This window comes from Siphateles boraxobius, unplaced genomic scaffold (genome assembly GCF_051911475.1).
Source record: "Siphateles boraxobius isolate OS27281-9 unplaced genomic scaffold, OSU_SipBor_1 5, whole genome shotgun sequence".
NCBI lineage: Eukaryota > Metazoa > Chordata > Actinopteri > Cypriniformes > Leuciscidae > Siphateles > Siphateles boraxobius.
The window spans coordinates 15,920,163-15,948,147 of NW_027509141.1; the positions used below are offsets into that span (position 1 = coordinate 15,920,163).

Sequence of the window (27,985 nt, forward strand, 5' to 3'; positions counted from 1 at the left end):
TAATGCCACACCAGTTCATTCTTCGATTTAGCTTAAAGTATATCAAGGCCTTAATTGTTTCTGTAATTATTTAGTTCCAGCTCTATGCTACATTAAAAACTGTTTTTATATTTGCCACTTTGATGTGGCTTCTTTGAAGAATTAAATCACCTCTAATTTAATTGTAAAAATAAGAAGGCCCCCTGCAATACTGTTTTGCTGTCCACTGATGCATACACCCTGGTTCTAAATCAATACAGAAGCTAAAAAGACTGTATTGGAACATACCATTTCACAAAATATAATTCATTTTTTATCTTGTGGGTTCAGGGTGCTCTGTTGTAAGAAACTGAGGAGCTTGCTGTCCTTTCTGTCAGGGTACATTTGTTATGGCTATTGAAATGTAAATTTTGACAAACACGTTTCAAAAAGTATTCTGAAATGTATGCATAAAGCATGTAACACTATACTTACAAGATGTATGGCAACTTTTCTCAAGAATAAATAATAAATAGATTAATTTATATTGTGGTCCAAGATGGTGCTACTTTGATGCTAGTCTACAGTAGCTGGTGCACAAGCCTCACCATGCTGTTCATGAGCATAACTGCAAGGTGCATCCCATTTCACACACTATTCTACACCAAGACTACACCAAAACTACAAAGTTGGATATTTTATGGATACTTTGGAGTAAAGTATATAAAGTTTATGATTTCAACGGTCACAGCTTTGTCTATGTAGTGGAAGGGCTAAACACTAGTAAAATGTGCATTTGAAAAGCCATTTACCTTCAAATAGAAAATGAAAATCCAACAAATGTTAATTGTATCATACACATTATGGCATGACAATATACTTTATGGGATATTTTTTTCAAATTTTTTGCAACATTTGGAACATTTGTTGGGGACCTGCACCCAAAACACAACACATCCTTTTTAACAGGTTACATATTGAACTGACTGATAAACTGAGAGAATATGGATTTACCTGGCAATGTACTGTCCTGATGAGGGCAGCTCGTGTTTGTTGGGTTTGTCAAAACAGTTTACCATATTTTGGATGAGGGCTAGATCAGGCCGTACAACCGTTGCTGCACTAACAGCTCGGTTAACCAATTGCAGGGCATCATGAATGTAGAGGTCCAGTGGTTTGCGGTCGACCTCTCCATAGGCCAGCAGTCCTAAAGGCAGGCCAATAGAATGAAGGGTGTCTAGGCTTAAAGGATGTCCCATAATCCAATGTACAGTGGGCAATGTCAACCCCAGGTCATGCGCACTGCGCAGAACAGAAGAGGCACACTCCGGGTCGGCCCCAAAAAGCAGGACCGAGGCAGGAGGAGGATGGTCCTGATTAAAGTGTTCAGAGAGGAAGTCAGAAATGTTAGCAATGTGAGGTATGCTGTGGGAGAGGTTCAGGGCAGATCGAAGTTGCCAGTGTGAGGGTCCCCAGGCAGAGCGGCTTTGGAGTTCCAGGAGATCCAGAAGTCCAGCGTCCTCCCAGCCTTGGCAAAGCACTGCCATACTCTCTTCCCAGCCACTGCGCTGCAGAACATCTAGAAGCAGCTCCACCAGTACCGAAGGGGGCATATGAGTTGTCATCTGCAAGTGGAAGCGATTCTGAAAACAGAACCAGCACAGAAAGATAATATGGTCATCAAATTATTAGTTCTTAATGTGACTTTATTGCAACTTCTCGTAATTGTGACGTTAGATCTCAAAATACATTTATATTATAAACCTAGTCCCAGACTACAATGCATGTTTGAGCTGTTTTAACTGAAATCAACTTGCACTGACATATCTTAAGAATACATACATAAAGACAACAGAGTTTAGAAAGAGAATCCTCTGAGCAATACAATTTTCTTCTGGGTAATCAAGGTCCAAAGTTAATCATTAAATGGCAATTTACCCTGAAAAATTAAATGTTCTGAGAAAGTTCTGAAAAAAGGAGTCCAAAATGAGAATGGCAGTGAGACACATGATAGATCTTCTTATTTTCTTGCAGAGGTTGCTCTTTTTTATTATTATAATTTTATTCCATTGGGGGTTTTCACCTTTAATGGACAGGACAGTGGGTGGAGAGACAGGAAACAATGGGAGAGGCGAGAAGGGAACAGAAGGAGGAAAGTATCTTTAGGTGTGACTTGAACTTGTGCTGTCTGAGGGTTGTTGTCTTGATCTCAATGTGCTTCCCACAAGGCTCTGATAGAGATTTCTATAAGCTCAGGATACTAAGCGGTGATTCTCTTACATGTCTCATTTAGGTATCATTTTTGAATTCTGATGTCTTCAATTTTATTTTAGGAGAAACATGTTCAATTCACTCTTTAAATATTCTTAATATTGTAAATACTGAAACTATCATTTAAATACCATAATATATTTCAGAATATTAATTGGTTACTAGTTTAAATTTATCTTCAATGCCCAGCATTGTATATGCAGCACATTTCCCAAACACACTAAAAAGGGATTAGAAAAGTGTAAGATGTTTAGTATAAGAGATAAATACTTTTTTTTTTATCAAAAGTAACACTAGTACCAGTACTTCATTGTTTTTGCATAACCTTTTGTTTGTTTGTTTAACATTGAAAATTTTGTCTTGTACAACCCATTTTGCAAGCATGTAAATATAGGTCATGATTTCATGATGTCATGATCAGAGATCTCAGCAACATCACTCACAGTGCTCATATTTTTCTCTTTACCGAGATACTTTGGTGGTCTCACATTTGTCTCCTCTAAAGTTTAGAAGAGATCTCAACAACTTTACAAATCAAATGTCTCAGCATAAACTCAAAGATTGCTACCATATAATATATATTAAGAATCAAATTGGTCAAGGATTGAGTCTTTAGACATGTAATGTGCCTGTCAACAAAGTAAGCTCCAGGGTTACAGTTACTGAAGTAAGACCTCCGTGAGTTAGTTTTGAGGGATCAGGTACATTACTATATCCAAGAAAAAATAATGTGCCCTATACACATAAACTGTACAGCTCTATTCTCTTATTGTGTGTCAGGAATTAAATTAACTTTAACCTTATTTCTGCATAACTCACTCTTAACATAGGCTTTAAAGATTGTTTTTTACTTGGTGCATTTGAAGTACTTGACTTGGTGCACAATTTGAAAAATCTGAGCCTATGTGTGATGTTGTTGAGATCTTGTCTGAAACTTTGTAGGAGACAAATATTACCCCTTTTCCACCAAAAAAGAACGGGTTCGGAACTGGTGCTGGTTCAAAGTTGGTTCGGAGTTGGTTCAACTTGCGAACCTCCTCAGAACCTGTTTGTTTTTCCACTTCTAGAGCGCCCAGCGAACGACGTCGTTACGTCACTGTGTACGTCGCTTTACGTCTCAGCTAGAAACACTTGCAAGTACAACATTACTTTGGGATTATCTCTAACTCGTGAACCAAGAAGGCTTTAAAAACAATTGAAATATGTAAGTCTTTTAATCTTTTCCTTTGATATGTAATCTTTTCTGATTAGTTACCTGTCTTGTCTTTTTTTTCTCTCCGTTTATTTGTTCTATTTTGTGACTGTTTTCTTCTTTGCTTACATAATGTTTTCAATAAATTTTTTTTAAAAAAAGCTAGAAACGCTTGCGCCAACTTCAAGCATAACAATTACAATGGCGGACTACATCGTGTTTCTGCAAATGTTTCTCCTGGCTTTGCGGTCAGAAAAGATGTTTAGGACACATCTAAACCCGCCCCCAGCCCCCGACGTAAGCATGACGTGGTAAAAGAACGGTTCTCTGGTTCTAGTCCAGCAAAGAGTTGGTGCCGCTTTGGAACCAGTTTTCCTGGCTGAGAACCGGTTCTTTGGCTGTCGAAACACAAAGAACTGGTTCGCGCGCAGGCACCGGCTCCGAACCGGCTCTCAAAACGCTTTGGTGGAAAAGGGGTATATGAGACAAAATAGTTTAGGAGAAAAATCTGAGCACATTGTATAATATTATTGAGGTCTCTTCTAAACTTTTATAGAGACGAATATGAGCGCTCCAGTTTTTCTAGCAGAGGATAAAAATATGAGCATAGTGTGTGATGCTGTTGAGATCTAGTCTGAAACTTTAGAGGAGACAAATGTGGGCCATCGTCTCGGTTATGTATGTAACACTTGTTCCCTGAAGGAGGGAATGGAGACATTACGTCAGGGACTGACGAAATGGGGGTTTCGCAAGAGAGCCCCCTATCACCTATCATAACGAGCCAATGGTATGAAAATACCATGGGTCTGCGGAATTTGCATCGCGAACTCCGCCCCACCGCGTGGGTATAAAAGGAGCAACGAGTGCAAAACGAGTGCAAAAGAATACCAAGGTACACTGGGTAGCATATCCCAGATGGAATATGTAAAAGCGCCTACTCACAGAGAGGACTTAAAATACACATATGGCCCAAGTACGGGATGCATATGGAGAACCCAGAGGTATCCAGCCCGCAGGGTGGAATGTTTCAACCTCAAGATGGCAAGATGGTCTTGCCGAGGGAAAAACACATGCTCAGAGGAGACTTACTGTGGAAATACACATGTGGGGGTTGCCCAACCTTGGGGAACCATGTACATGGAGGCACCTAACCGAGGACTGACCAACCAGGCATGCACTTTGGTGATGGCATCAACAGTGCAGGAGGAACTCAGGGTCTATGGAGAACTCATCTGAGTAAAATAGCGCATGTATCCAGTCTGTGGAGTTGAATGGCGCAGCAAGCGATGACACTGAGCAGGTCCTACTTACTGGCTACTGGAAGCAAATACACGAGAGGACATGGGCTCTACACGGAGATTGTAGAATCTCGGGAAAGTGTTAGGTGTCGCCCAGCCTGCAGCTCTACAGATGTCTGTTAGTGAGGTCCTGGTGGAGTGTACCTTCACCCCTTGGGGGCATGGCAGGCCCTGCGCCTGGTAAGCCAAGACAATGGCGTCCACTATCCAGTGAGACAACCTCTGCTTGGAGAGAGCCTTTCCCTTCAGCTTCCTACCGTAACAGACAAAGAGCTGGTCTGAGGTCCTGAAACACCGTGGTTCTGTCTACGTAAGCATGAAGGGCGCGTACTGGACAGAGCAGTGCCAAGGCTGGGTCTGCCTCCTCTGAGGGCAACGCTTGCAGGTTCACCACCTCATCCCTGAAGGGAGTGGTGGGAACCTTGGGCACATATCCAGGCCGGGGTCTCAAGATGACGTGACAGTTAGCCAGCCCGAATTCCTGGCAGGCTTCATCAACCGAAAATGCCTGCAGGTCCCCTATCCAAGAGGGAGGCCAAAGCAACCAGGAGCACCATCTTCATGGAGAGGTACTGGAGAGCTTGACTGAGTGCAAGGGCTCGAAGGGAGCTCTCTGCAGCACAGATAGAAAATCTGCGAGGACCCAAGAGGACATATCTGGGCATATATTTAACCTCCTCACCCCTCTAACAAACCTGATGACCAGGTCATGCTGTCCTACCGTCTTAGACTCCACAAGGTCAGGCTGCGCAGAGATCGCAGCCACATAAACATTCAGAGTGGAAGGAGACAGCCTTCGTTCCAACCCTTCTTGGAGGAAGGAGAGCACAGATCTGATCGGGCATTTTCTGGGATCTTTTCGGCGAGAAGAACACCAGGTGATGAAGAGGTTCCACTTCAGAGCGTAGGCATGTCTTGTGGACAGGGCTCTAGCTGGAGTGATGGTAGTCACCACCTGAGTTGGCAGGGTACTCAAACCTTCCGTGTCCCATCCAGGACCCACAGGTGCAGGTTCCAAATATCGGGACGCGGTTGCCAGAGGGTGCCCCGTCTCTGAGTAAGGAGGTCCTTCCTCAGAGGAATAGGCCGAGGAGGGGCTGTCGCGAGGAGCACCAGTTCGGAGAACCAAGTCCGGACGGGCCAATGAGGCGCAACGAAAAGGACCTGCTCCTCAACCCCCTGATCTTGCACAGGAGCTGTGCAAGAAGGTTAACTGGGGGAAACGCATACCTGTGGAGGCCCCGCAGCCAGCTGTGTGCTAGTGCATCCGTGCCGAGGGTCCCCTCGGTCAGGAAGTAAAACCAGCGGCAATGGGAAGTATCTGGGGAGGCAATTAGATCTACCTGTGCGTCACCGAACTGTTCTCAATTCAGCTGAGCCGTCTGGGGATGGAGTCTCCAGTCCCCGGGATATGGTCGAAGTCGTGATAGCTCGTCGGCTGCACGATTCAGCTCTCCCGGGATGTGAATGGCGCGAAGCGACCTCAGATCCTTTTGACTTCATAAGAGGAGATGAGGACATACGAGGACATATGGCGGGAGCGCAGACCACCCCGATGGTTGATGCACAGTGCACACAGAGCACAGAGTGTGATGTTGATGAGATCTCTTCTAAATCTTTAGAGGAGACAAATGTGAGTCCAGCAGAGTCTCTAGCTAAGTAGAAAAATCTGAGCACAGTCTGTGATTTTGTTGAGATCTCTTCTGAATCTTTAGAGGAGAAAAATGTGAGTCCAGCAGAGGAAGGAGAAAAATCTGAGCACGGTGTGTGATGATGATGAGATCTCTTCTAAAAATTTAAAGGAGACCGTTGTAAGAGTGTCAGAGTTTTTGTCTCAGGAGACAAGTGTGAGAAGCAGGAGACTCAAGCAAAAGTCTCCATTTGATGTTGAAGTAACCTCATTTTTGTCTAAAAGAAACATTTCAGATGTTAAAGAGATCTCTTTTTTATTTTATTTCCTCTTGGCTCCTTCCTCCCCAGTATGCCACTCACATGAAATAGCCCAACATTTCCTGCCATCTTGTATTCTTGGCCGCAGTATCTGTATGTCCTTCCACAATATTGGTAGTTGCTCTATTGATTTTGTACTGTAAAACCAAAGGCCACAATACATTTTTTCTCTCTGTCATGCTCTTGACAGTCAGAGCAACATAAAATCCCATACAGAAAAAAACTGCTCACAGTTCTTCACCAACTTATATACAGTTAAACACAGATCATTGCTCACTCTCGGGATGTGCATCTCAGGGTTGACTCATCTTGATTGACAATCTGGTTCTAAAGGCCAACATTTATTCCTTGACCTGTCTGACGATTTAATGTGGCGGCTCTCCATAGTCCAGACATCAGAGAGAGACTGCTATCCATGAAGTTTCTGAGTCATGAAGAACCACTTTCCAAGTTTTTCAATACAAGAAAATCAAGGTTGTGAAATGAGTTCAATAGATGATGCAACGCATTTCAACCAGGTTAATTGAACCAAAGATAGGATCCAAGGCCAGGAGGACCTTCATGAAGAGTTTAGAGGGTATACTGGGAATACTGTAAAATGTAAAACATACATAGAGAATGAAGACATACTGTATAGAGCAGTGCAGGGTAAATAAGTTAAATTATTTAATCTGCTATTTGTCAATATAAAATCATGAAAATTATTTGGCTAAAACGTGATTTGACAGGGTAAGTTGTGTCAGTGACTAAACGAATAATAATAGTAAACTTTGTCTCATAACGCAAGAAATACTATAACAAATAGTATTACAGTAAGTGTACATGGAGTCATCATAAAATAAAACTGGTGTTAAAAAATAGCCTTTCAAATTATTTCACCCTGATCAAAGCTTCTGCTTTATTATGCCAATTACACAAATTAATTATATATCGTATAATCATAGTACACTGATTCAATGAAATTACCCACAACTCTCACATTTACTAATTTAATGCACATAACGTACATATACAATTGCTTTATGATTGAAGCACAGAAACCAAAGCACCTGTCTCTGGATGATGAGGAGAAATCACTGTAGTGTCTAATGCAGTCTCTGCACATGCAGCGGAATTGATGTGACTCAAATCAACTCACTCCAAGTCCCTGCAGCTGTTGCGTTTAGTCACCAGGGGCTTGAGACTCATCAGCATTATCATCCTCAGAAACACACACACACAAACACACACATCTTATGACATACGGTGCAGTGTGTGCAAATATGCATGCAGAAGAAACCCCATACAGTTGTTTAATGTCTTTCTGGTCATGATAAGTACATTTTTTTGACCACACAATAAAGTCAATTGGGTTCAGTGTTGTTTTGGGCTCCATTGATTTTCATTTTATAAATTAAAACATTCTTCAAAATATCTTTTTTTGTTTTCCTCTGTATATAACTTTACAGCTTCATTGATTGATTGCCAATTACTGTTATTACACAACAGACAAATTAGAACAGTGGAAAGATATTTAAAAAATATCTCTGGTAATTCCTTGATAAAAAGAAAACTGTTTAAACCAGCCTAAAATGGTTTGCTGGTTTTAACTGGTTGAAGATGGTCTCCCAGCAAGACCAGCGAACCAGGTTAGGCTTAAAGTTTCCTGTATTGTAAGTTTACAAAATATACCTAAGATTTATGCAGGTATTGTCCAAACCCTCAGTTTGCCTAGGGCGTTTCTTAACTTTTGGAGACCACTTTATATTATAAATATTATAGCATATTATTGTTTCAATGAGCGTAGGTTTCAGGATACTCTATTGGGAGGAACTTCACTGCTAGCTGTCTTATTTTGTCAGAATACATTTCACTGCTGCCATGTCATGTACATCTGAAAAGCATGTTTCAAGAACATTCTCCCATGTACTGCATGAATAAAGCATGTAGCACTGGCCTCACAGCATGTATGGAACAGGAGCCAGCTTTTTTCAATAAAATATTCACTACTGTTGGAACTGACTGATCTCTTCTGAAAATACAAGCATTGATCTTCACCCTTATTTGTTGTGTTTTTAATGCTAATGTGCTGGTGTCCATATGAATCTTAACTAGCATAACTAACAAAATTGAATTGGCAAAAAGACTATAGGTGCATGTTTTGATCTGAGTGTTGTATTTTCCCTCTCCACTATCACAACTCTCAGGTTTTTTCATTGGTCATTTGTCATGTCAATCATTCAGCACTCCTCGGCGAACCAATCCTGACTCACAATCTCCGTTTAAAAATCTGGAAGTGACGTGAAGAAAGAAGGAATGTTTTTTTCTCGCTTTTCTTATGGCTCGTCTCGTGGTTGTTAGCCTCTCTCTAACTTTATTAATTTCTTTCATGACAACATCATTTTAACCATTCACCTGACTCTCATCAGAAGCTTTTCAGACCCATGTAAGGAGGGACATGCTAACATGTCACGTGACTTCCATTATAAATCATGTAGAGTTTGAGTTTGTTAAAAACATCAGAGCGAGTGCTAGGTCTATATGGGGTTGGAATTGTTGCATTATTCCAAATAAATAGATTAAAGGTGCTCTAAGCGATGTTGGGTGACATTATTTCTTGTTGACGTTCGAAGTATTGTCAAACACAAGGAAGGCTAGCTCGACCCTCCCTCCTCCTCATCCCGTCCCCTCCCCCTCCCTTCCGTTGCACGTGCACTAACCCCCCAACCCCCATCCCAAAAATCATTCTTGTCGGTTATTGGCTGGAACACTGTTTTGTTATGTTTCGTGGTCCAGGTTGGACCAGTTTGTTTTTGCTGCCATTTGTGGAGCCTGGGCTGTCTACAGAGATTGTGTTTTTTTTTTACAGTGTGTTCAGGGGACAGGCAGCTAGCGGATAGTGAGGAGATGTTTGCTGTATGTGACAAAATATGTTTCAGCCTAAAAAATGCATGACATCGCTTAGAGCACCTTTAAGATCCACAAATAAATGTAAAGTTTCACAAAAATGTATAAAATGAGATTTGCAAAAAAAAAAAGTATCTGATTGGCTTGAGTAAACGGTGGGTGGAGTCCACTTATTTGTGGATTTGTCTGCACGTCGACGCTAGCCTGGTTCTACCAGACTCTCGTACATTTCATTTGTACAGAGAGTCTGGCATCGCTCCATTGACAACCGTTAACTTCCTTGTAGGCGGGTATTCTATTGAAGTCTAAAACTATTGGATCTGCCCAGAGTCACTCTATCTGCCATAACCAATCGCTAACGTTTGGTCGTGACATATGTCTTTTCCCGAACCCCGTGGGAGGATGGCCATAAACACAAAACTAAGCAAAGATTGTTCTTGCTCCGGCTTTAACTTCTTGATATTCGGCAGCGTTGCCACAAAAGATGCTCGCATCTTTCTTATTTCACGAGTTCACATCTACATATAATTATTATGGTAAAGGTTATGCGTACTTGGCGTGCTGTCCGGGTGGAGGGCTCCGAGCTCGGAATTTCTGCCCGAACCCAGAGGACTCCCCCCGTTGGTAAGAGTAGATGGAACTAGAGATGGAACTAAAAGTGAGGAGATGGGGTGGAGGTGGGATGCTGATAAACCGTCAAGAAACACAAGTGGGTTCTGCTGTTATTTATCTTGTCCTGAGTCGATTACTGATTGATCTCCACTTGTGCTGATTGGGTTAATTATCTGCACCTGCTCCTCCCGAAACTTGTTAATAAAACATCATTTTGAACTACAACTCAAAATAACGCACGAGTCGACATCAACGTCATCGTTCTCAGACACTCCCTCTGTTCGCTGATTGGCCCGGTAAAAAATTGATCGGAGAAACCCAAAGTCTACAGCGCAATCCCAGACGTAGTACTGAAGGAAAATGAAATTGAGCGGAAGGGCGTAGGAGGGCGGAGCCAGGCTACGTCGACGCTAGAAGTGTTTTAAAATCCACAGATGCGTGAGGGGATTTACAAATGCACAAGCTGTTCACAAATGTGTGCAGTGATTTACAAATGCACAGAAAGCGGTTCACAAATAAATGCCAGGCAGAGTTGTGTTAATAAAATAATAATACATTTGTAAATATTTTTTTATTTGCAAATCTCATTTTATTTATTTGTGAATTTTATAAATTTTGTGAAACTCTTTACATTATTTGTGGATCTTAATCTTTTCATTTGAGAATTGTATACATTTTTGTGAAACTCTTTACATTTATTTGTGAATCTTAATCTATTTATTTGGAATAAAGCAACAATTCTAACCCCATAGGTATACTATGGAAGCTTGTTTCCGCCACAGAATAATACATTTTAAAAATAATTACGACTTTTCCCTCAGAACTGAGTTTATATCAAGCGGCAACCTCCCTGTCTCCCTCTTGAAACCAACACGGAAGTGAATTAAACTGCAATTCATCGCCTGGCCGCTTGAGGCTGACTGCAAAAGTGAGCCAAATCTGTATCTCCCCCATGTTAAAATGCCTTTGCCTTTAAACTTTACTGCAGAAAAAAAAATGTTTACAGCCTGGTGTCTTAAGTTGTTTTGGTCTATACAGCAAATTTTACCCTTCATGACAACTGTGAGGGGGGTGAATTTTTTTTAGAACTCATCCGTTTAAATTATATTAAGCCTTAAAATGCTGCATAATCAAGGGCGTGGCCACTTGAGTGACAGGTGGATTACCGCTGCTGTTACTAGCCGTTTGTCTGCTCTCTGTTAGCCATCATGTCACCTCAGCTGCTTCCAGCTGCTGAACTTGTCATCTCTGCCGTGTTTGTACTTTTTTCGGGATTATTTCATACAGTTTATTACACGCCGCCCTTACCTTCGCCCACACAGTTGGATTCCGTCGTTGTCGAGTGAACAACCAGAGCTGTTCTTCAGTTGTTTTCCTCTGTGAACATGCACTCATGAATGTCTGACAATATCGTTGCTTTTTCGAGTTCAGATTTAAAAACGTCTAAGATATAGAGGCCACATTCGTTCTGCTGTACCGTTGATCTTACGGAGCAGATAGACCATAATATGCTTATTTCACTGTTTAGTGTTCAATAAAAAGTTGGCTACCGTCAGATTAAATCCTGCAGGTGTCAGTGCTTTCTATTCGTCCCTTAAATGAGCGCGTATTTCTAGTGCATTTACTTGAACTTCTTTGGTAAAATCTATCATAATTTAAAATGGACTGAATAAAGCTCTCTACGAACTTGACGTGCGATGCCGCGCTAACTGACATGTATGCGCATCACTGTCACACACACGCTCAGAGCAAATATTGTAAGTTACTGCATGAGAATAATAATGCATCACAATACACATAGTCTCACGGTTAGTTATGTCTTTTAATTATTACAGTATTTCAAAGGGCAAAAACATGAACTTTAACTATTGGCTTTAGGTCTACTTCTTCAAGTCAGCTGTCACTTTAGCGCGAGGCCAGTAGCACATTAGCTCTTAGACTGAGCAGACTCGAGCAAGGCGGGCGTAGTTTCAGCATCCAGGCACCTCAACTCCACCCACGTCCCGCCTTTTTGCCCATTTTCGTTTATCCGTGAGTGACGCACTGTGACGCGCTTCCAAGATGGCGACGAGCGACTCCGCCCACTTTAGGCTTCAAAAACGCTCTTCAGAAACCTACGGGTGACGTCATGGACACTACGTCCATATTTTTTTACAGTCTATGGTTTATATCTCACAATTCTGACTTTATATCACACAATTGACCAATGGCTAAGCCACGCCCCCTCCACTCACTCGGACAAACAGTCAACATTCAGTGACAGGCGCTATGGCAGCTGTCACAGTAGGAGACATTACACAGGAGGCAATTGATGATTTTTGTAGACCGAAAGATTACATAGATTATATTTTGGTAGAAAGTTGTCTAAAATGTTGTGCTTCAATATGTAATTAATGGTTCATGATCAAACATAAATATGTACAGGTCTAAGTTGCATACGTTTCCAGGACAAGCCTTTTTACCATCTTTACCAAGAGTACCTCTCCTTTAGTTTGGTGCTACATTATTTACATGAATCATTCAGCACAACATTGCTAACATTTGTTATCTCGGTTATTTACAGATACGTTAATGAAGCTAAGTGATATGATGTACAACGCAGCTAGAAGCTAACGTTTTCTAATGTTAGGATAACGTTACTTTAGAGATGTTAAAGATAACGTTCAAATACGTTGTTGACTTATCTTAGAACAGATGTAGACATCTTTGTTTAATTAATCCACGTTTAGTTGGTGTTGTGGTCTACCGCATAACTTAATCCAGACACTTATCTCGGTTGAGATGTGGCTTGGGAAAGGGTAAAAAATACACACCGTCACCCAGCCTCTCGGGATACCTAGTGTCGGAGTTGCGTGTACCCCATGCACACCGTTTGACCATTTTAAACTTAAAATGTCAAGAAAAAACATAAAAACGAATGAAAACTGACTAACTGCAATGCATTTCAATGGACGAGAAAGCAGAGAATGTCCGAGTGTATTGGGGTAGCTATGCGCACTGTGATTGGCTCATCGCGTTTGGGGGCGTGGCTTAGCCATAGGTCAATTCTGACTTTATAACTCACACGCAACACGCAATTGTGAGATAAAAAGTCAGAATTGCGAGATGTAAACTCGCAAATGAGAGAAAAAGTCAGAATTGTGAGATAAAAAGTCGCAATTACCTTTTTTATTTTTTTATTCTGTGGCAGAAACAAGCTTTCATAGTATACAGCCCTGCCCCATGGGAAAATATTAAAAAATATTGAAACATTTCCATAATGTATTTAAGCTGCTAATTTAAGATCCTCTTTAAACTCATGCAAAGTGCAAAAAATAATTTGTCTTAAAAGAATGATTCACCACTGAATACTTTTGAGATGGCTGTTTAGCAGATGCTTTTCAGTTAGGTGTTTATTGGAGTCAATAGTCATGCATTAGTCTTAAAGGAGACAGGAATCCAAAACTAATGTAATATCACAATCCAACGATATAACTTTCTCCTGTGTCAGACACCTGCATTATTATGAAGACATCTATTGTATCATTGTTGTGGCTAGCTAAATGCAGCAGTAATGTATAGTAAGATGATGTTTGTGATCTCATTGAGAAAAAATACAATAGACTGCTACAGGAAGATATTCAGAGCATTAGAGTTTTGATGGATAAATATAAACATAAGAGATGACATGATGTGTACTTTCAATTCATAGCTGCTCGGGTAGACATTTGTTTTCTGAGATGAATATGGTGCTGGTCTCAGTAATGATCATTGATATATTATACACTAAAAACACATCTGACGTTATCAAAACTCATTCTGCTTTCTGCTCATTTGCTCTCTCCCCTTTCTCACATAAAAGTGATATATTCAGCCAGAGCCGGAGCAGTTCCCTGAGGTTCTGCTTTATAAATGTTTGAAATCACTAATGTCCACATAGATACTTTCAAGAGCCAAATTACGCAACTATTTTACATGCAATTCAACTCAAAAGGGGCAGCAATAACAACTAAAGGACCTTTATATACCTGGATTGTGGCTACGTCAGTCGAACCTGCTTGCAATTCAGTGAACATAAGCAAAAGACTTCATGATAATGTGAGATTACTATGGTAATGGACAGAGATATTAATAATACAAAGTATATTTTAATACTGCAGGCTGCCATCACAATGCAACGTACTTGCATGATAATGGCAGCTAATCAACATTTATGAAGCATTACGGGTAATGCTGTCTCTGTATAAGATGATCATTTCTTCTTGTCCCGTATCCCTAGGAAGTAAAAGCATAAATTGTTTCTAAACTTCCATAAAACTCTGTTTTAAAATTCATAACATGCTTAAAGCAGCCACAAGATTTTTTTGTATATTGATTTATCAAAAGGATGATATATTGTAGAAGTTTTCCTTCACGGAGCAGAATATAGAGTCAATATATATGCATATATGTATGTGCATATATACAAAATCAACTGTGGTTTGTCTCTTTAAATATCAGCCAGATTGATCTTCCTGTCTAAGTCTGTTCTTGGCCAGAATACGCTGCAGGGTGAAACAGACTTTTTGCCATTCAGTCAAAGCTATGCAAGACTAAGTAGTTTTGATTAAGTAGGGGGGGTTGTAAGTGTTTGCCAGTAACATAAATGTGAAATTAAATGTAAATGTAAACGAGTTTCTCTCTGCCAATTCAGACTTCTCAATGCATCATCATTATTATAAGAATGCAACCCCAAGAGGTACAAAAGTTTAATCAGCAAATACACTTGGATCAAATATTTTCGGTCTTGAGCTGAATGAGCATGTCATGAAAATACATTATTTGGAACACAATATCTGGAACACGAGATTCATGAGTGAAGTACAAGTACAAAACAGTTGAAAAGCTCAAGCTTAACTGCTTAGTAAGCACGTGCTATTGTTATGTTACATTTAATTACTGCAGAAAACACAAAAGCCTCTTATCCTCCCAACCAACTCAACAACTCAGCTCAACATCACCATTGAGTTAGCCTCACAAACACATAATACTTTCCGGGACAGCCAGGAAGTAGGAGTTATCTTTGACAACCAATTTATTTATAAAGACTGCTTTATGAAGACTACTGTACCTTGTCATTCAGATGAATGCAAAATCAGGAAAATCAAAAGACAGGCTGCAAAAGAGTTATATATATTTCTATCTGGGCAGCAGTAGTAGTTTGTATTTCTAAAAAGTCAAAATAGCCATCAAAGAGGATAATGGGTCCCGAGAACCAAAGCAGTGGCATCTGAGAATTAAAAAAAAAAGCAATGTTTCATGCACGATTGGATATGAAAATTAAATGGTAAAGATTAGATGTTCTATCAGGCTATTATTATTTTTACATTTAGATACCTACTGTAAAAAGGTACTTTTTTAGTGGAAAAGTTTATTTAGATTCACACCAAGAAGAAGTGGTTCTTTTAGGAACTCATCACTGTAAAAGCCCCCTTTTGGAACCTTAAAGAGCTTATACTCTTATATGTATTGTACATGTAGGAGTCGCCAAGCATCAAATTCAAATGTTGCACTCTCAAATAGAGACAAAAAAATATGTTTTAAAATAAAATCTATGCTAAATAATAATTCATAAATTAATATAACCAGAAAGTTTTTGGAAGATAGTCTGTATACCTTCCTCCCTACAGCCCAAATGTTCACAAGTGAAAGCCCTCCCATGCTTAACAGACAGTGGAGACGTTCCGTCCTGTGGATTTCATTCTTAGTTCATGATACTTAAAGTGTGCAGTGAGGATTCAGGGTGACAGGAGGCAGAGGGCACCTGATCTCCAGAGACTTCTAATGATTGCTACGATGACTCTGGAGCTGTCGCGTCCCACGGGCCTGACCGGCACTGATTGAATTCCTTTGATCTCTACTCAGTTCAGGCTCAGCTGAGTGCATCCGTGAGACAGTGTTGCTGGAGTCAGGAATGAAGTATTGATCAAGGCATGTACCTCTCTTTCTGTTCTCTACTGACTGAGACGCTCATGTTCCTGTTTGTGCAAGTCATTCATTTCATTTTGAGAAAATAATTACTAAATGGCCATGACTGACAACTTGACTTTGTGCGGTGCAATGCTGTAAAAACACACAGAAAGAGTGAAAAAAAATGAGAAACGATCACACTTTTATCTTATGTGGCAAGCTTCTACATCAAAGTGCAAGAAAGATGGACCTAGAGTTTTCTGATGTTTCAGAAAGGAAAAATATCACCTCCTGTCTTCTGTGTCTGAAATCTGTCTTTGTAAATTTTCTACAATAGGTAAGCTTACCCAGACTGCATACACAATCTTGTCAATCTTCTATGAAGGCTGAAACTCCACAGATTTTAGTGAACCTTAGCAGCTAAAAAAACCTACAACCTATAACCCTCCTCCCAACAAAATATATAATATGTCCTAGTTCTATATTCTTTATAATCTTAATCTCTATTATAATCTTTATAAATATATAATACAATTAAAAATAAATTATTTTTGGGAGATTAAATAAATTATTTTATATTTGTATAAATACATTTATTATATAAACAAACAATTAAAAATATTACATAACACATTTTAAAAATAAATAAATAAAATGTTTCCATCAACAGAGGACTATTAATGTTAAAACAGTAATTGTATTGGGTTAGAGCCCAGTTTTACCTTTCAGCAAATCAGGATTAGCTCAGTGTTACATCACCTAATTAATATTCATGAGCAAAATTGATAAGATTTATAATGTGCCTAGCGCTGACTCCCCGCCACCGCCCAAGGGTGCCAGCACTTTTAGCTCACTCGGCCAACGTTAGTCGCCTGATATTAAAATAACCAGCTCTTCTTTCTCACATTAAAAACACTTCTTATACAGGCTAAATAATGCAATGATTTTAGCACCTGATATTATTCAAAACAGGTTACCCTAACCGGTATTTGTACCTTTTTGCTTTGAAGATCCAAGCCTACTAAACCTACTAAATTCCTAATCAATGTCATCTCAGTCGTTGTTCAACATTAGCAACATTAGCTAATTAATACTCGTGTCCACAGGCTTCTCCATGCAGTGACATCATATCCCACCAATTTTTGACCCCTGTCCACTTTGAAACTTCCTCCAGCACAACTGCCCACTCACATTTTCAGATCATTCTTATGTCCCTGTCGCATATGATTCTGCAACACTAAGCTGGTTTGAGAGGCCTACAACATTTCCTTATTCACCCTGTTTCTCCTTAATAATTACCTGCCATTCTCCACTCTATGTTAAGTAAAAAACAAAATAAAAAAGTTAATACACCACCAGAGCTCATCTAAAGTCACAGAAAAGAATGAGACAGCCTGCCGCAGAGACGGTGGATCTGTCCCCCCATAACTCCCTAGGTATATCCAGCATCACAGTGTTATTTGGTCCCTGACAGATTGTTTGTGACCAACCACTGGCGCATATGTCCTACTGAAAATGTTAAAAATACAAAGAGTATAAAAAAAGAACACCTCTCCATCCTGACTAAATACGAGATGAATTTCCGAAGTATCAGTTTTACTCCGGTGAAGCTCTGCAGTATTGGAGTAACTCCTCTGTTGTGCCCACATTCATTTTCTTATTTACTTGTTTTTAGAAACTTGAGAACATGAGACTCAGTCATTGATGTCCATCTTGAGGTAGAATACAAGTAATGTTAAAGAGACATCTGTTGTATAAACATGGAATAATATGGAAGAATTGAAGTATATAAAAATGGAAACACAGACAGAAGAACAAAATGGCATCAGATTACACACAGATTGTCATGTTTGTTGGCTATAATGAACAGACAAGGACGAGAAATACTAAATCAACAGACTTTTAATAATAATCTGATAAAAGAGAATGTGCAAGTAACATAACCACTTTTCGAAAGACAACCATGGAACAGTGAAGTGAATAAACTAAGGCTGCATCCGAAATCGCATACTTCCCTACTATATAGTAGGCGAAAAACAGTATATGACGAAAAAAGTTTCACAGCACTCATAAAAGTGTAGTCAAAAGGCACCCGGATGATCTACTACTACCAGCGAGATTCTGAAGTGTGCATACAATGGACACTTTACTATCCATTAAGATAGCCATGGGAAAGGATTTATGAATGGCAGAGAAGCGACGTAACTGATGCTGGTAGGATATGCATATAACTGATGCATATGACAATGACAATATGGTGGATGTGGTATATTATATTCATACTACTATAATAATAATAATAATAATAATAATAATAATAATAATAATAATAATAATAATAATAATTTGTTACATTTATATAGTGCTTTTCTGGGTACTCAAAGCGCTTTACATGGAAGGGGTAATCTCCTCAACCACCACCAATGTGCAGCATCCTCCTGGATGATGCAACGGCAGCCATATTGCGCCAGAACGCCGACAACACACCAGCTTACTGGTGGAGAGGAGACAGTTATGGAGCCAATCAGTATATGGGGATGATTAGGAGGCCGTGATGGACAGAGGCCAAGGGGCAAATTTGGCCAGGATGCCGGGGTTACACCCCTACTTTTCGAAGGACATCCTTGGATTTTTTTAATGACCACAGAGAGTCTGGACCTCGGTTTAACGTCTGATCCGAAGGACGGAGTTCTTTGACAGTATAGTGTACTACAAACATTCATACTGTACAGAACATACTTTTTTAGCGGGCGCAAAGTATTTACTTATTCATAAATTTTTTTTTTACATTTTTACATTTACATTTATTCATTTAGCTGACGCTTTTATCCAAAGCGACTTTCAATTGCTGTATATATATGTCAGAGGTTGCACGCCTCTGGAGCAACTAGGGGTTAAGTGTCTTGCTCAGGGACACATTGGTGTCTCACAGTGGATTCGAACCCAGGTCTCTCACACCAAAGGGATGTGCCTTATCCATTGCGCCATCACCACCCACCCACTTATTCAAAATAAGTACCTATTATGCGATTTCAGCCTATATGGGTATATAAAAACATGGGGAGCTAGTTAAAAAAGAACAGAAACAGGTATAACGTCTCGGGTTACGACTGTAACCCCTGTTCCCTGAGAAGGGAACGAGACACTGCGTTGTTGAAAACGACTCTTTGGGGACGCTCCCTTAGCGTGCGCCTCTGAAGTATAAATGAAACTAATCCAATCCTGATTGGTGTTGAGTCATGAATTAACATGTGACGGCATAACCGGATTTATAAAAGGAAACGCCGGACACACACACATTAGCCTCGCGACGAAGCAAGCCGCTCCTAGGTGTAGAGGGGCGTTGTAAGACGACGCAGTGTCTCGATCTCTTCTCAGGGAACAGGGGTTACAGTCGTAACCCGAGACGTTCCCTTTCGAGGGAACTCAACACTGCGTCTTTGAAAACGACTCTTTGGGGAACGAATGCCCACTAAGCCACGCACCGAAACCTGTCCTAGAGTGAAAATGAAACATGCACTAGCTAGGACGAGAACACTTGTGCGCCGGGCGTACTAGGGAGGTGCAGACTATAGAATCTAATGAAAGTGTGAGGAGAGGCCCAACCGGCCGCCTCACAGATTTCATGAATGTGGACTCCTACATGAAGGGCCCTAGAGGATGCTATACCTTGGAGATCTCCTACTCTATTTATAGAGGTAATAGCTAACAGAAAAGCCATTTTAAAAGTCAAGTCCTTCGGTGAAGCCGACTGAAGTGGTTCGAAGGGGGCCAGGGATAACCCTTCGAGAACCACTGCCAAGTCCCAGGAAGGAACCCTGGACCTGGTTGTCGGTCTTATCCTCCAAGTACCACTGAGAAACCGTATGACCAGCTGGTGCCTCCCCAAAGACCCATCGTTTAAAGTGGATTGGGAGAGAACTGCAGAGAAGCGGTCTTGAAGAAATTCCAGAACTGAAGCTACCTGGCAGTTGACTGGATCTACATTATGTTCTCTACACCAATTAGAGAACACATTCCACTTGAGGCCATACAATCTCCTGGTGGATAGTCCCTAGAGCTAAGTATGGTTTCAACTACTCCAGCTGATAGACCAGCATCTAAGTACTGAGCCCCCTCAGGGCCCAGACACACAGTTTCCACATCTCCGGGCGAGGGTGGAATATGGTGGGGTTGGATGAGTGAGGGAAAACCAAAGTGGACAATGGGACGTCTCTCGAGACGCAAATAGATCCACTTCCATTCGCCCGAATTTTTGCCATATTAACTTCACCACTTCTGGATGAAGTCTCCATTCCCCGGGCCTCAGCCACTGCCTCGACAGGATGTCTGCTCCCTGATTCTGAACCCCCGGGATAAATATTGCTTTGTTGGATAAAATTTTCCCTTGGGACCATAAAATTATCTGATGCGCCAATCTGGATAGAGGGCGCGATCTGAGTCCCCCCTATCGGTTCAGATAAGCTACCACTGATATATTATCCGAACGTATCAGGACATGGTAACCCTTGATGTCTGGAAGGAACCTCCTCAGAGCCCTGAAAACAGCCAACATCTCTAGGCAATTTATATGCCAAGAATGATGATGATCCTGCCACAGACCCCTGGCAAAGCGGCCGTCCATGACCTTGCCCCAGTCAGTAAGGGAGGCGTCTGTCGAAACGGTTTTCCGGCGACATGACGCCCCTAACACTGGCCCTCGGGACAGGAACCAAGGTTTCTTCCATATTAATAGGGAACGAAGGCATCTGCACTAACCTTTATTATAAGGAACGGAAGGGGGAAAACCCCTTGGCTTTCAGCCACCACTGAAGGGGCCTCATGTGGAGAAGGCCCAAAGGTATTATGTTTGATGCCGCTGCCAGGAGGCAGCCCTCTGAGGTCCTACCACCTCGGTTAGGACCTCTTCCCCGCTCTCTTGGCCTGAATGACGGCCCTCAGGTTGCCTTTCTGACCGGCGGGTTTCGGCTGAGAGCGTTTCCTCTGTTGCCAAGCTCCCGAGGGAGGGGCTCTAGAGGCAACGCTCTCCTTTTGTTCCTGCCGATATGAGGAGCTGGTTGACGGCTGTGGCTGGCCACTTGGACCAGTCCTCCTTAAAGACTTAAAGTGGCGAGGGAGAAACTGATGGAACGCCGCAGATTGTTTCTTCGCCTCCTGAAACCTGTCGACGAGAGTAGAAACTGCGTCGCTGAACAAGCCAGAAGGCGAAAGCGGCACATCCATCAGGAAGGATCTATCTTTGTCCTTAATCCCAGATAAATTGAGCCACAGATACCTCTCCGTAGCCACCATAGCTGCCATAGAACGGCCGATAGCGTGTGCCGTTTCTCTAGTGGCCCGGAGAGACAAATCTGTGGCCTTCCTAACTCCGCAATATCTGATGGAGTGGGTCCCTCGCCTTCATCTGAATCCTTAAGGAGGTCGGCCTGGTAAGCCATCGAATGCACAGACGCACCAGCCCGACAAGCCGCCATATATGCCCTACAAACCAAAGCTGATGTTTCCCTACATGGTTTGCTTGGCAGCGCCAGGGTTTTAAGCGAAGATGCCGCTTCAGGAGAAAGATAACTCGCCAAGGCTTCCTCCATCTGCAGCATCTTGCCATACCCCGCCTCCCTCGCACCCACCACATTGCTATAATCACACGATGTGTTAGATGAGATGCGAGAGGAGTGGGTTTTTTTCCCAGGATCTAGCGATCTCTTTGTGAAGATCTGGGAAAAATGGCAAACCCCGGCGCTGAGGCTGTGACCTGTGCTGCAGGAATCTCTCGTCTAATTTACTGTGACGAGAATCTTCCTGCTTATCTTGTGGCCAGATGATGTTGAGTCTGGCCACAGCACGTGTCACAACCTCTACCAACTCCTCATATGGGGGAACATGAGCTGGCGGATAATACTCATGTTCCTCGCTCCCGATGCTGAGAACATCCACCTCCTCAGAAGCGGATAGTTCCAGCATCGGGCACTCATCACGGGCAGAAGAAGCCGCAGTGCGGGCTTCTGCGCCATGAGCTAGTGTTATTGAATCCCCAGATGATGAACGAGAAAGTGCCTCAGCAGTCTCGTTCTCATCTGCGAGATCCTTTTGCGATCCCCACAATCTAAGCCTCCGCGCCGCCTCAACAGACGAGGGACCTGAACCGCAGGGATTGCGAGCTTGGCCATCCTTATTAAAAATAGCCAAGCGGGAGCGCAGCACTCTCATAGATAGTGCTTCACAGTGTTCACAGGCAGATCCCTCAAGAGCTGCCTGTGCGTGCTGCACTCCCAAACAGTTTACACAAAGTTGCTGTGTGTCCCCACCAATTTTCCCTCTAAGCTGCGCGCGTGCGCGGCCGCGCACTTCTGATGCTGAGGCCGCGCACTTCTGAAGCCGCGGCCGCGCAGAAAAGATTAAAATGCCACGCAGAGGACTGACGCGAAATGTGTGGAGAAATCCATTTGATTGTAGTTTAAGTGAGAAATAATTTCAGTGCTCTGGTCAACTGCTATAGAGTGAAAACTGGTGAATGCAGTTTACAGGTTTATAGAAAGAGAATGATGTGAGCACGTGTGATTGGCAGTGAGTCTTGCATGCGGACCAAACAGCTCAATACGAGAGGCAACGAGAAACGCAGACATGTGAAATAAAATCACATCATAATGTTTTAAAGAAGAGTGGTTTGATTAAAGTGGTAGAAATAACTGTTGATGGACACAGAACGGTAACAATTACACACCCACCCGCGTGCAAATTCAAAATAGGCTATCATTAGTTTAAATCTATGTTTTTGTGTGTGTAGGGGTTCAGGCACGGTTAGATTACTATAAAAGAGTTCACATATTCACTTTTCTTGGAAATATTTAGCTATTCTATCTATTTAAAAGCTTCAGTTTGTTATATATTATAATAATATAAAATGTAAACAAATTGAAGCATTTAAACTGATATATTATATCACTTCTTATCACTTTATATCACTTATTATATTATATTAGACCTATATTTTATTATATTATAAGCCTAAATAAAGAATCTCACGGGCTCATTGCCATCAAAAACTTTGAAACCCCCTGCTAAAGAAAATTTTGGAAATTCATAAGAAATAAACAATCATTTAACTTTGATGTTTTAATGCTTCCTGTACACAATTAATTGACTGTATACAAAAACACTTTATGTTTTTCCCAAACCATCTCAGTGTAACAGCTTACTTTTCTTTCATACTATATTCTATTATTGTAAAGAATTGAACTGTCCTACAGAAGATTTTGTAAATTATTTTTCATAGGATTTCTTGGTAAAGACTGTACAGTTAACAGCACTGTGAAAAAAATATCAGGTAACCTAAAATGTGCTTAATTTAGTGACTTCTTAATTAACTGCTTGTTTTTCAAAAATATGATTAAATACCAATACGTTACATCAAGGGTCAAATAAAATAGAAACGCCACATTCAAGTTAAAAGTTACAACTGAATGTTGAAACCTTTGTGTTTCTACGTATGCTGTACAGGTCAGGTATAAAGAATATTTTTGCTCAGGTGGCGAAATATGTCCGCCCAATAGAAAAAAGTTTTGCTCAGCAAGAAAAAAAATAAGAGGGAACATTGGTCACCACCCGTGATAAATCTTGGGCAGGGGTGCACACATCTGACAAACTGTTCACTCGCCATAATATTTTTCTTGCTTTAAATCAGACAAACAACACCAAATAGACAGAGTTTCAACACAGAGCGCTTGCTGAAGAGCGAAAGCTAATGTGTGTGTTTCCAGCGTCTCCTTTTATACATTCGGTTATGCCGTCACATTACGTCATGACGCAACAACAATCAGGATTGGATTAGTTTCATTCATACTTCAGAGGCGCACGCTAAGGGAGCGTCCCCAAATAGTCGTTTTCAACGACGCAGTGTTGAGTTCCCTCGAAAGGGAACTATAATTTAGAAACATAGGAATTAATGCCAGCGAAATAGGCAAAGAGAAACAAATGTAAACAAAACCAAAACAGAATGAGACCGTTACACTGATAACACCTGTGACATAAATTACTTTTTACAACATGGTAAATGAAACGTCTTGGTAACGTATGTAACCCTCGTTCCCTGAGTAGGGTAGAGAGACGTTACGTCGTGACGAATAATGGGGCTTCGCTTAGAAAGCCTATTAACTTCGAGTATTACAAAATGAGCCAATGGCAAAGAAATACCATGGGTCTGCGGATTTTGCATAACGTAACTCCGCCCCGCCTCGTGGGTATAAAAGGAAGGACGCTGGCAACATGCAGATATGTTTCTTCGCTGAGGAGCCGAGACTGAACTCAGGCGTTTCCAGCAGTACAGCGGAAGTGGCAGGGAGATGTAATGTCTCCGTTCCCTACTCAGGGACGAGGGTTACATTAGACGGTGGGCCGAACACTGCTATCTGCTTTAGTTTTTGAAATGATAGATCCTCGAGGATAGAGTAGCTGCTTTATTCACATAAACTAAATAATTTTTTTCTGAACACGTATCCGTTGTGTCAAGTCGATCATATTTCTTTTGAAAACTAAATTTACGTTTAATAAACGGACTAGGCAAACGTGAGGGAGTACTATACATCTAACCAATCAAAAAACTAATTCTATCATCACGTGACTAACGTCTGCCAATAATATTCGTTCAAAATATAGTGCCATTACCTTGACTGTAGCCTAGCACATGTGTTCTCTAGCTAGCCAGCCACATCCATGAGTTCACACCATAAAATCTTCTCTAACGAAAGCTACACAATCAAACATTTTCCAGCAGGAATCCTATCCGAAGTCGAGAAACATTAACAGCGGCATCCAAGATTCCAGGTGTAAGTTAATGGCTGTTTATACCTTTCTTATAACGTTAGCTTAGTGCATGAACTCTGTAAACCGTTAACATACAGCGTTATTCCGTTTTATGTTTGTATTTACAGGTAACGTTACACTTGTTATAAATTACATACAGCTCACAGAGAAGAAAACATTTGTTTTGAGGAGATACAGAGCTAACGTGTTAGCATGTAAACGTTAGTTAAATGTAATTTTAGCAGTGCATGTTAACATTAACTTAAACACTTATTCTATTAGGCTGTAGCCCCGTAAATTAGGATTTGAAAGACGATTACTAGACAGACATTAAAGTGGAAAAGATAACATTTATCATATAAGTTTACATCTACTAGCTACATCACCTAATAGCTAGTCATGGAAGAGATAACATGTAACGTTATTATTTACCTAGCTACAAACGTTACATCAACTACACACAACCTAACGTTACGAGCTAGGCATGGAAGAGATAACATGTATTAAATAGGTTTACATTACAATATCCTTAATATTATACATTTTATCATCACACAACAAAGTAATTAAAGGTAAAAAAAAGTGTAAAAAATTAATGTGTAGGCTTCTTCGTCTATATTGTACTGGAAAAGATAAGGGAAAAACAGAAAAAATTTGATGACTGCATGGATTGTAGTAGTAATGCTTCAACACTTCAGATTCAAATTCTTTAAACTGTCAAATAAAACAAATGACATATAATTGTTTACTGTAATAAAGCTTTTTTCCTTTTGTTTAGTGAATTACTCATGACAAAATTTCTCAAAATGTCAACCTTATTTTCAGTTTCAGCAAAGTTACTGCTGAGCCCTAATGGTACAGGTGAAACTCGAAAAAATAGAATATTGTGCAAAAGTTAATTTGTTTCAGTAATTCAAATTAAAAGGTGAAACTAAGTGTTGAGCTGTGAGCTGAACATTTAGTGAATATATAACTACATATGCATGATTATACTTTTCAGAGGGGCGACATTTCTGTATTTAATTTTTTTTTTATTGATTTCATGTAATATTCTAATTTTCTGAGATTTTGAATTTGGATTTTTCATAAGCTGTAAGCCATAATCAACAAAATTATAACTTTTGCAAGATATATTCTAATTTTTCGAGTTTCACCTGTATGCTTTTATTATTCATATTGACACAAGGTCAGATTACTGTATGCATTTTAATCTGGGCTCATCTAGTTACACTTTGCCTCATAAATGTAAATCCTTATTGACCCAATCATTTTCAATAGGGCCTGGCTGCAGACTTACAGGGCGAGTGGAGCTCCACTCGAAAGCAAAAATACGTCACTGCCACTGCGCCGGAGCGCATATACATTACCTGACCTAATCTTCACGCAAAATATCGAAGCGGTATACTAAGCTTTAACATTTTATTACTTTCTTAATAAAATATTATAGTAAACATAATTTCAGAATTTTGCATTTAAAGCTTAATGTTGAATGGAAAAACCCTGTGATTATCCCCCCTAGTGTTCATCAAGGCACATCGCCAAACTCATAGATCACAGATGAACCCAAAATTACATTCAAATTACATATTTACGTTTTATAACCCTTTTTACACTCATTCAAAATAGTGTGAATATAGTGCTTTAAATTTTTCACAGATTTATGAATTTATAAAATACATGTTTTAATCTGTCACAATAACATCTATGCTCGTTAGAATTATCAATCCATTGTGTTTATTCATCCCTTTTGCTTGCATTGCACGTTACAACAGCATCAGTCAGTCAATGACCTGAGTTATAATTCGAAGAGCTAACAGCGACGCCATCTTGGCCCTCCTTTATTAATTCAAGTGGAGGTGACGTATTTCCTGTTCGAGAGTGAACTCCACTAGCCCACGGTCAGCAGCCAGAACCTTCTCATAATTTTACTACACTGTTTACAACTTTGCTAATCTGTTTCCCCAGGTAATCCCAGATCCTCAGCCCTGCTGTGAGACATCTTTTTGACCTGGTCTGACTAAGCCCTGACACATCTATTCTGCTGAAACAATGAAAATTCCTTTTTTTTTTTCACGGTTCATCATAAAACCCTTTTAATGTTTTGCTATTCTGATTGGTGGAGCACATTTTCAGTCGCTATATGTTGAAAATTGTGATAGATATCGCTGTGTCTGTAGAAGCCTTTTAATAGTTTACCTTGACTAAAATGCCAATTAAGACACAGGGATATGTCTGGCCTTTCTCTTAATACATCCATGGTCTTGCCTGGCAGGGTTTATTTTTTGTGTGCATAGTTTCGGGCGGATCTATTTATTGTTGTTAATAAGATATGTTAAATGTTCTACCATTATATATATTACTGCCATATATTACTACTAAAGCCTGCTTGACCAAACAGTTGAAGTGTCATTTAGTTATAAAGATAGTCATGCTAAGATAATACATATTCAACTTTTATAAGAATAAATATAAAATAATTAACTTAATATATTTTATTACATTATATAATTATATCTGTATGTTTTTTTTTACTATTTCTGAGATGTAAATATCAATAATTTATGTTTGGGGCTTAAAAGGATTCTAATCATTTATATACCATGATTTATCCAAACGCATGAGATCTAACAACTACACTTAACCACTATAAAGCTGCCTTACAAACCTTCAACTTCCTGTACTGTCTTTTCTTCTTGCTGGCCCTCTCAATATTTATTTTGTTAGCATACTGCATGTAGCATTCTCTATGGTAGCCAACAACAATGGGCACATCTGGAATGTGGCCGTCTGTGATTTCATATTTTTCCACAGCTTTTTGGGCGATTTGGCTTTCTTTTGTGTTTAAATTCACCCACTCTAAAAAACATTGTACTAACTTGATCCAACTTGTTAGTGAAAAGGATATGATGTTTGTTGATGTACAACTAGTAACATGCACACATCCATATCCAAGATAAAGTGTCTTATTTATGTTAGATATATACAGGTGAAACGCGAAAAATTTGAATATCGTGCAAAATATATAATTTTGTTGATTATGACTTACAGCTTAAGAAAAACGCAAATTCAAAATCTCAGAAAATTAGAATAT

At 40.3% G+C, this 27,985-nt stretch overlaps 1 protein-coding gene across 2 annotated transcripts in view; it reads right to left on the reverse strand.

The window, feature by feature from the left end:
- The window catches only part of grin3bb (glutamate receptor, ionotropic, N-methyl-D-aspartate 3Bb), a 192,260-nt gene that overhangs the window by 65,086 nt on the left and 99,189 nt on the right, over positions 1–27,985 (reverse strand). Inside the window, exons 1-2 of one of the 2 annotated variants that reach the window (XM_077202925.1) lie at positions 7,719–8,000; positions 973–1,601 (exon numbers count right to left, since the gene is read on the reverse strand). In XM_077202925.1, the coding sequence (XP_077059040.1) occupies positions 973–1,583 (611 nt within the window). In that variant the 5' untranslated portion in view covers positions 1,584–1,601; positions 7,719–8,000. Of the gene's footprint in view, positions 1–972; positions 1,602–7,718; positions 8,001–27,985 lie in introns of those variants that run through there. The other variant, XM_077202924.1, reaches the window with a different exon arrangement.